At 52.1% G+C, this 10,260-nt stretch overlaps 1 protein-coding gene across 1 annotated transcript; it reads left to right on the top strand.

The window, feature by feature from the left end:
• Positions 1 to 6,823: 6,823 nt before the first annotated feature.
• On the top strand, positions 6,824 to 7,275 carry SMIM48 (small integral membrane protein 48). Its single transcript, XM_022596034.3, has one exon. It carries the CDS (start codon positions 6,910 to 6,912, stop codon positions 7,273 to 7,275), a length of 366 nt encoding a protein of 121 aa, XP_022451742.2. The 5' UTR covers positions 6,824 to 6,909.
• The last annotated feature ends 2,985 nt before the right edge of the window (positions 7,276 to 10,260 follow it).

The following is a 10,260-nucleotide window of genomic DNA, read 5'->3' as shown; positions in this document are numbered from 1 at the left end:
GGTGCTCAGTTGGAGATGGCCGTGATACAGCTGAGTGGAGGGGCTAAGGAAGCCGCTGGATAAAGGGTCTGCCATTCAGAGGAAGGGTCAGGGCTGAAGACGCAAATGCAGGAGTCATCAGCCCACAGCAGACACTTAAAGTCATGAGCCGGGATGAGGCCACCAGGGGAGTGAGTGCAGCTAGAGGAGGGGAGGGGTCCTAGAACAGAAGCATCCCGGGCACCACCCACCATCCAAACCCACGTTCAGTGCTACCTCTCTCCCTCTCATCAGGGAAATCCAGGTTCAGACACCAGGAAGGCTCCTTTCCCCATGTGGGAGATTGGCATAGGGAAACTGCGCTTCCTCTGCATCGGCAAAGGTGTGGGGGAGAAGTGCTCCCTTAGCGGCTTGACGCGAGTGTGGTCACAGCCACTTAGAAGGGTGGTTTGATGGTTTCTGTTAAAATGTGAAGGGGATAGGGAGGGTGGGAGGGAGGGAGACGCAAGAGGGAAGAGATATGGGAACATATGTATATGTATAACTGATTCACTTTGTTTTAAAGCAGAAACTAACACACCATTGTAAAGCAATTATACTCCAATAAAGATGTTAAAAATAAATGACAAAAAGCACATATGCCAAATTATTATGATTTGATAAAGCTCAACACTCTTTATGTTGCCTTCTTATTTTTTCTGTATGGTTGAAATATTTCATTTCTTTTAAAGATCAGGTATGTGAGTTGGGGAAAAAATCAGATTTTAATGAAAAATGGGTAAAATAAAATGTAAAAATTAAAAAAAAATTTTTTTTAAATGTGAAGGGTGCGTAACCTCTGGATTCTGCTTCTGGGCCTCGATCCCAAGGCACCTTAGCTATTCCAAAAGGCACGTGCAAGGATGTTCACAGCAGAATCCTTTTGCATGCCGCAAGTATTACATAACAAAAAACTGAAGCCTGTTGTACAATAAAACACATGTTGTCTTACAAAACAAAGCTATATGTTTTATGTAGATACATGTGTGTCTGTCTGTCTGTGTCTGTCTGTCTGAAAGGACACAGCACACTGGGAACAGTGGCAACCTCTATGAAGCAATCTGCATTGCTTGAAGTTTTCACGATGAAACTATTCACACACTGCTTGTAAAATTCAATTAAATTAATATTTTAAATTACTTCTCCGTTAAATATATGATCTGAATACCAATGCTATGCAAAGCATTGAGCTGCTTTTCTAGATCCAAAAAAGACAAGACTCAGTTACCCACCTCCAAGGAACCCACGATCTTAAAGAGAAGGAGAAGGTAACAGGGTTCTCTGCCCTCTGCTGTCCCAGGTCCTGTGCTAGGCACGTTCATGATTCTTCATTTAACCATCACAAGTATGTTGGGATTTGGCGGTCATTTACTCACTTTACAGACAAGATACAGAGACAGGTATTGCCCAAGGTCACAGTCAGCTAGTGGCAGAGCCAGCCTCAGAATCCAGACCCAGAATGCACTGGAAGAGGAAAAATCCTTAGCCTGGGAATCCAGAGACCTGGCTCCCACCCCAGCTTAGCCACTGACCTGCTGTGTGATTTGAGGCCTTCCTTCCCCAGCCCTCCACGCTCTCTTCTTGCTGGCCTTGTCGACATGCTGGAATTTCAAGATTGGTCCAGGACTCCCAACTTCATGTCTGATAGCTTAGGGGCACTAAAGCTCACATGCTCACACCCCAGCACAGGTGACCTGGCAGCCGAGGGGAAGTGGCTGGAGCAGTGGGGGGAGATGAGCAATGAGGGAACACATTTCCCTGCTCCTGTTCTGCTCTGTCAGCCTCCCCCTGCCTGCTTGGCCTCCGAGACCTGGGGTCTCCCATGTTACCCAGAATTCTAGAAGCCCCCTCGTAATACAATTTAAAAAAAAAATAGGGCTTCCCTGGTGGCGCAGTGGTTGAGAATCTGCCTGCTAATACAGGGGACACGGGTTCGAGCCCTGGTCTAGGAAGATCCCACATGCCGCGGAGCGGCTGGGCCCATGAGCCACAACTACTGAACCTGCGCGTCTGGAGCCTGTGCTCCGCAACAAGAGAGGCCGCGACAGTGAGAGGTCCGCACACCGCGATGAAGAGTGGCCCCCCACTTGCCACAACTAGAGAAAGCCCTCGCACAGAAATGAAGACCCAAACAGCCATAAATAAATAAATAAATACACAAAAACAAACACACAAACAAAGCCAAGCATTTTTTTAAAAAAATAGATAACTAATAAGGACCTACTATATAGCGCAGGGAAGTCTACTCAATACTCCGTAATGGCCTATATGGGAAAAGAATCTAAAAAAGGGTGGATACATGTATATGCAGCATCCACTTTGCTGTACACCTGAAACTAACACAACATTATAAGTCAACTACACTCCAGTAAAAAAAAAATTTTTTTAAGAAATTGAAAAATAAATGAATAAATATTTGGTGTTTGCCCCCGGTTCCTGGCACACAGCTCCTAAAACCTTGGAACTTCTGTGTGATAAGTGTTTTGTATGCTAGTGAGGTGACAGGGCTGGGGAACCCTAGATCACTTCAGAATGCGGGCTGGTCCCAGAATGGTCCCAGTCTCCAGGGATAAAGGCTGAAGATTAAGTTAATCACCAAGGCCAATGATTTAATCAATCATGCCTACATAATGAAACCTCCCTAAAAAGCTGTCAACCTTGCCCTGTGTGTCGCTTCCGTTTGGCTGTTCCTCAGCTGTATCCTTTGTAAGAAACCGGTAAGTGAATTGTTTTATTCAGTCCTATGAGTTGTTCCCACAAATGATCAAACCTGAGGGGGTGTCCTGGGGACCTCTCCAGACAGAAGGGTAGAGAACCCGGGCACCCCATTTGCAACTGACATCTGAAGTGGGGGCGGTCTTGTGGGACTGAGCCCCTTCAACCGCGGGGTCTTCACTCACTCCGGGTACTTAGTGTCAGAAGTGAATTGAGTTGTAGGGCCCCCAGCTGGTGTCCAGAGAGTTGGTGTCAGGAGAGGGAAAAAAACCAAAACACCCTTCTTCCAGGCTATACCTCTCCCCACACAGGGTCTCAGGGTCCTCCACTGTGCCTTTTTTTTTTTTTTTTGGCTGCGTTGGGTCTTTGTTGCTGCGTGCGGGCTTTCTCTAGTTGTGGTGAGCGGGGGCTACTCTTCATTGCGGTGCGCGGACTCCTTATTGCAGTGGCTTCTTTTGTGTGGAGCACGGGCTCTAGAGCGCAGGCTCAGTAGTTGTGGCACACAGGCTTCGTTGCTCCACGGCATGTGGGATCTTCCTGGACCAGGGCTCGAACCCGTGTCCCCCACATTGGCAGGCAGATTCTTAACCACTGCACCACCGGGGAAGTCCCTCCACTGTGCTTTTTGGGCATTAAAACAAAACTAACATTTTTAAAGGTTACTAAGAGCCTTTATTTAATTCAACCCTCTTTGCAAACCTACGATGTCCCATTTGATAGATGAATAAACTGAGGCTCAGAGAAATGAATCAGCCGCACAGGAGTCAGTGTCCAGGGGCCTGAAGCTCCTTAGGCCTGGGCCCCTCCAGCCTGGGTCAAATCAAGGCATCTCCAGAAACTATCACACAACAGGAAATGAGTTAGGTAATGTCGCTTCTCCACCTGGAGTCCCCTACCTCTGCCGATTCTACAGAAGAGGAAGAAAGCCTGTGCCTACTCCCCAGAGGCCTGGATTTGCGGGTGATGAAGCAGGGCTGTTCCGCTTTCAGACAAGAGTGCTTCAAACATGCCGCCCACGAAGCAGACAGCTCCCACGGCCTGGAACACACACCCCAGTGCCCCTCCTAGCATAGCAGGATGTGCACTGGGGCTTGGGAAGCACCGAAAACTGAGAGGCTGCAAAAGATGCCTGTCCTGGCCCCTCCCTCCCTGGCTACACACCCACATGGCTCCTCTTGGTGACTTTTGTTCCTACTCTGAGCCAGGGCTATTCTCCCCAGTCAGTGACCCAGGGCCAGAAGAGAGCTGAAGAGACCTAGGGATGGACAGCTGTGTGCTCACCCCTTGGCTCTGAAAGCCCCCCTCCGCTCTGCCTCACCCCCGACCCCACCTCCTGTCCACCTCACACCTCAAGTCTTGGTCCCAGGAGTCCAGGTCCCAGGAGAAGGAAGACTGCGAGGGACACAGAGCAGTGGGTACCCCGCCCATCTCACCCACCACCCTCCCATCCCAGCCCCTTCACTCTCCTGACTGGCCTCGTGCCCATCCCGGCACCCCCAGGAACCTGACCTCTTCCAGTGTCTCCCAGCCCCCTCTGGGCCCCTCCTTCCGATGGCTTTTCCTCCCACTCCCTTTTCCCTCCCTTCTCCCAACACCATCCATCAGCAGATGCCCTGGGGTTTACAAAACTGGATTCTAAATGCTGAATATGGGGCTTCCCTGGTGGCGCAGTGGTTGAGAATCTGCCTGCCAATGTGGGGGACACGGGTTCGAGCCCTGGTCTGGGAAGATCCCACATGCCGCGGAGCAACTGGGCCTGTGAGCCACAACTACTGAGCCTGCGTGTCTGGAGCCTGTGTTCCACACAAGAGAGGCCGTGATAGTGACAGGCCCGCGCACGGCAATGAAGAGTGGCTCCTGCTTGCCACAACTAGAGAAAGCCCTCGCACAGAAACAAAGACCCAACACAGCCATAAATAAATAAATTTTAAAAATAATAAATAAATAAATAAATGCTGAATAGGAGTTTACCAGGCGAAGAGCAATGATCCCCCATGAGTCCTGCATTGGTAGGGGTCAAGGGAGATGGCTATTCTCTGCCTGCCTGACCCCCTCACCACCCAACATCCACCCCTTCCCCCATGAACATCCCCAAGGCCCCCATAGCCGGGCAGCGATGGCTGGTGAAGCCCAGAGGCAGCTGGCCTGGTACTTGGAGGAAATGAAGGAGCGGCTGAAGGGGTTTCAGCTTCGGCTGCCTGTTGAGGAGCCCTGTGGGCACTCTCCCGGGGTGGCCCTGGCTCAGCCAGAGATGGCGAGTGGCATGGAGGTGGCCTCACGCCTGGTGGCTCGGTACGGGGAGCAGCAGGCCTGGGACCTGGCCATCCACACCTGGGACCAGACGGGCCTGAGCAGGCTGTGCGCCCAGGCGTGCGCAGAGGTGGCCTTGATGTCAGGTGAGTACAAAGCTCCCTCTGCCCACTGTCGATCTCCTGGCCTCCCACCAGGGAACCCCCCTAGACCTTCCTCTGGGCGGTGACTTGGGACTGCCCTGTCGGAGTGGGATCCAGGCCTAGGCCAGCCTGCAGCTAAGAGGATTGCTGGGGGCGGGAGGTGGGGGGCCTGCTGGATTCCTCTTCTAGCCAAGCGTATTCCTAGGACCCCATGCGGTCCTCACAGGGCCTGGGAGGAGTGCTCAGAGGGCCAGAGAGGGAGGAGGCTGGCATTCAGAAGGGTACTGTTTTCCAAAGTTGCTGCACCATTTTACATTCCCAACAACAGTGTATGTGGGTTCCATATTCTCCAGCCTGCTAAACTGTGAGCATGTGATCCTGCTGCTGCTAACAGCCATTCAATCATTACGATTCATTCAACAAATTTTATCTGAGTACCTACCACTACGTAGTAGGCTCTTGCCCTGCAAGAAGTCCCTGACAATCTGTAAGATGGAGAGACAGCACCCTGGTGACATTGTTTCAGCACACTTCCCCCTGGACCTTTCAGTTGCAGGAGGGAATGAGTTCCCTGATGATATTTTGAGTTTGGTCAGCCGGTGTGCCCCTCCAAACCACTGGGACCCAAGTAAGTCCTAGTGGCTGCTCTCCCCACATTCCACAAAGGAACACCAACCAGCCTTAGAACCTTGGGTGCAACAGAGGTGCCAGGAGATTGTGGTACCCAGCAGTCTGTGGCAGTACCAGTGGAAGCCATGGAAGGGCCTTCGGGATGCCAAGAGGAGCCTGGGGATGGGGGCGGGGGGGGGGGAACAGGCTCAAGTATGGCAACCTTTGAAAGTACTTGTTCCTAATCTAACCATATGTGAGACGCCCAAAAGGCTGGGATACTGTGTTCGTGGGAGAGGAGCAGGAGGAAATGCACCACCGTTAACCGTGCTACCTCTGGGCCTCGGGATTGTGGGCGCCTTTATTTTGCTACTCTTTTTGCCACAGTGCTTTCTAACTTTCACGTTTTCTACAAAGATTATGTATTAGATTTTTCATGTATTAAAATTTTAAATTAAAAAAAGACCCCACAGGGCTTCCCTGGTGGCGCAGTGGTTGGGAGTCCGCCTGCCGATGCAGGGGACGCGGGTTCGTGCCCCGGTCCGGGAAGATCCCACGTGCCGCGGAGCGGCTGGGCCCGTGAGCCATGGCCGCTGAGCCTGCGAGTCCGGAGCCTGTGCTCCGCAACGGGAGAGGCTACAACAGTGAGAGGCCCGCGTACCGCAAAAAAAAAAAAAAACAAAAAAACCCACAATATTTCTTTTAAGAGGAGAAATAACTCCTCGGGGCAGCCCCGCGCGGAGCTGGGATCCTGGCCGTCTGCACTTCCGCTTCTTTGGCCCCAAGTCCCCTTTTCGCACCCCTGGGTCCCAGTTAGCAACTCGCACCCCCTCCTTCCTGCGCCCCGCGTCAGGTTGCCACGGAAACGGGGCAGGTTGCACACAGACTCCTGAGGCGCCAGCCCTGGAGCGTCCTGGAGATTGAACCTGTACAGCCAACCTCTGCAACAAGCAGGGGGCTGAAGCGGGAGCCAGGAGCAAGAGCCGCCTCGACTGAGACAAACGCTGCGCAGACCCTGCAGAGCCCCCGCCCCTCCCCGGCTCCGCCCCACGCCGCCCCCTCCCCGGTAGTAGAAATACAGTCGCAGCCCCGCCGCCGCCGCCAGCTGCGCCTCGACCCTGCCCGGATCTGACCACCCGGAACAGGCAGACACGCCTCGCCGCGCTTCTCGCCAATGGCTGACCAATTCTTCCAGCGCAAACCCTGGGACCACGAGCAGCTTCGCCCGGACCCCGACTCTGACTCCGAAGGCCTGTTTGACAAGCCTCCTCCAGAAGAGCCCCCCGCTGTCCGCCGGCCCAAGTCGGCGGGGGCCGCGAGCAGGAAGGCCGGTCGGCGCACTGGTGGGAGGGCGCAGGGGGCCCGCCCTGGGCAGCCCCCCAAGGCCGCGGCGCGCCTCCAGCCCCAGGAGGAGGCGCCTCCACTGCACGAGGGCTGCTATCTCGACCATTTTCCGCATCTCTCCATCTTTATCTACGCGGCCATCGCCTTCTCCATCACCTCCTGCATCTTTACCTATATCCATTTACAGCTAGCCTGATTTGCTGGGGATGGGCTCAGGGCTGAGGTGGGAGGGAAGGGAAAAGAAGGGCTCAGCATTTTGTGTCTGGAGACGCGCCGCACCCCCTTCATCTAGCTTTTGATGCTTCTTTTCTTCTCTGCTTGTCACTACCTTTGTCTAACTATCCATCAGTAGGAACGTCCAAAGCAGCTACCGCTAATGAAATAAGCACCTGGGGATTAGGGGCGGGAACACAGACTCCAACGTTTAGAATCTCGCGGTGCGATTGAACCCCATTTATAATGAGGATAATGTCCTTGGACCCTACCGCTTTGTGAGGTGGGGGCACGCAGAGGAAGCCTGTCATTTTGTGTCTGGGGCGCGCACAGCGAGCCCAACCTCTGTTAAGGGGTGAGCCAGACCCGGGGCCGCCGCCTTCCAGAGACAGGGCCCCGCGGGGTGGGGGTCGGCGCCCTGGCCTGGGATAAGCCGAAGCTCTGTGATGCTGCATCGCCCCCGGAGGAGCCAGTAGTGACCCCCGAGCTGGCGCAGTGCCCGGAGCGTGGGAACCGGCGGACCTGAGAGCGCAGGACACAGTGAGTTTGTCGGGGTAGCGCGCCACCTGCCCAGAGGCTTGAGCCCACCCAGACTGTGCGTTTCCCTGCCTTAGGGTTTGATGCCGCTACCGATGTCGGGCCGAGCCGAGACACAGCCGAAGGAGCTGTCCTGCCAGGAAGCCACAGTCTCGTCGTGTCCTGGACGGCTTGGGACCAACGGCTGTAGACCTCCAGAGACGCACGCCCAGAGCTTGCACGCTGCGCGGGATGAGGCGCTGGGGTCTACAGGGGGCTGTCATTGCTGTCTTTGGGGACCTGGGGGGGCTTCATCCTGGCCCAGAGCCCTTCCAGAGCTATGGGGCCCAAGATGAAGGGGGTGAGGGAGTCTCTCATTGATAAGAATTCGTGCTAGGAAACTACCCAACCCCTAGGGGTTTGTCGTCTCATACCCAAAAGACCTAACACCAAAACGCACCTTGGCAGGCTATTTACCCACCTGCCATCTCTGTTTACACATGAATGTTAAATGTCAGAACATAACGCTCTAATACTGCATATACTTTACTTGGAAATATCTGTAATTATGGTACCTCTGATGGAATAAATGCTCCTTTTCCAGTCTCCTTTATATTCTGTTCTTTATTAATTTCCAACTATTCAGTGGGCCCACCAGACTTCCTAGTCTGCTCCAAGTTTCATCCCATAATCTTCACAACATCTCTACTGTCCCTCCGAAACAAATTTCATCCCATTATCCAGCATTCCAAGATACAGCATCTCTCTCCACTAAATAGCTATACAGGCCTCTAAATGACATCTTCTCCATATCACGTCCCGATAGCATACCAGTGTCCAGTTCTACTGTCCCCTAACAGCAGGTCTGTCACTATCCCATTGCGGCATTATTCACTGCCCCTCAGTATTTAGTCCCCACTTGCCTCCATTATCAGGACACTTCTGCCCCTGGACAGTCCTCCCACTGAGCTCTACAATTTGCACCCTAATTCACCCAGCTTGTATCTTTACAAACTCAGTGTTTGCTAATGTCAGGGCCTTGTCATTTCCCAGTTGTTTTCCTATAATCCCATATCACTACATGCCTTAATATCTTGCCCCTTTATTTCAGTGCCAAAAGCATGACATCCACCATTTCCCAATGCCAGCCTGTGCCGTGCAGCCACACTTTACTACAATAATTTTCCCCCAATAAAAGGCACTATTCCCCAAAATTAAGTCTCCAAGTTACCACAATATGTACCTCTCTCTGTTTTTCCAGTTTTCAATCTTGGATATTGGATTTTTACTGTCCTTTAATATTGACTAACCACTGAATCCCAATACATGGCCCAGTGCTCTCCAAACATTTGGTCCCATTGTTTCCCAGTCATACATCCCCTCTTTTTTTTTTTTTTTTGGCCGCACCACAGGGCATGTGGGATCTTAGTTTCCCACCTCACCCCCTGCAGTGGAAGCTTGGAGTCTTAACCACTGGACCGCCAGGGAAGTCCCTCACACAACCCCTCTTATCCCTCACACAGTCCTTCAGTGACTACTCAGGATATGATTCCCCAATATTTTGCCCTCAGTTAATCCCCTGATAGAACGCCCCCCCATTCCCAAAACCAAAGTTCCCTGTTCCTTGATATTTGACACATTGTTCCACAAATATCATGACTCTTTCTGTGCCACCAAATCTAGACCTCCATTTTCTTCCCCAAATTCCAATATCTGGTTCCCATGATTATACCATTATTAGATCCTATTGCTCTGCACTTAGAACATTGACTCCAATATTCTCCTAAATATCCAGCCCCATTTGATCCCTTTATTTCAGGATTCACTGTATTGTTCCTCAAATACTTGGATTATTACTGTCTCCCCAATATTGTGCTCCAGTCTTCCTTAACATTCACCTCGTCATTGCTATCCCTGATGTTAAGCTCACCCCAGCCCCAAAATCAACCTCTCTTCTCATACCCCCATATTCTCCCCTATTAGCCCTTACTTTTCCCCATACCTGTTTTTGTTGTTTTTGTTTTTAGGATGGCTACAATTTTTTTTTAATTTATTTTTGGCTGCTTTGGATCTTCATTGCTGCATGGGCTTTCTCTAGTTGTGGCGAGCAGGGGCCACCCTTCAGTGCAGTGTGCGGGCTTCTCATTGCGGTGGCTTCTCTTGTGAAGAACAGGCTCTAGGCACGCGGGCTCAGTAGTTGTGGCGCACGGGCTTAGTTGCTCCGCCACATGTGGGATCTTCCCAGACCAGGGCTCAAACCCGTGTCCCCTGCATTGGCAGGCGATTCTTAACCACTGCGCCACCAGGGAAGTTCCCTGCCCATCCTTCCCCCCAGCCCCCATACCTTGACATTCCTGAAATACCTGAAATTCTCCATATCTCCTTGAAATTCCTGATTTCATTGAACTCCAATGCTTGGCCCATATTTTCTAACTAAATTAAATTTTCACTA

This window comes from Delphinapterus leucas, chromosome 19 (assembly GCF_059928025.1).
Source record: "Delphinapterus leucas isolate spDelLeu-1000000601 "Yukka" chromosome 19, BTC_Dleu_Yukka2, whole genome shotgun sequence".
In the NCBI taxonomy this organism is placed as follows: Eukaryota; Metazoa; Chordata; class Mammalia; order Artiodactyla; family Monodontidae; genus Delphinapterus; species Delphinapterus leucas.
Note: the sequence above shows the minus strand (reverse complement) of the source record. Positions and strands in the feature narration are given on the sequence as shown.

Excerpts from the sequence above, each read along its gene's own strand:
- SMIM48 (XM_022596034.3), top strand. The coding sequence starts at position 6,910 with ATGGCTGACCAATTCTTCCAGCGCAAACCCTGGGACCACGAGCAGCTT.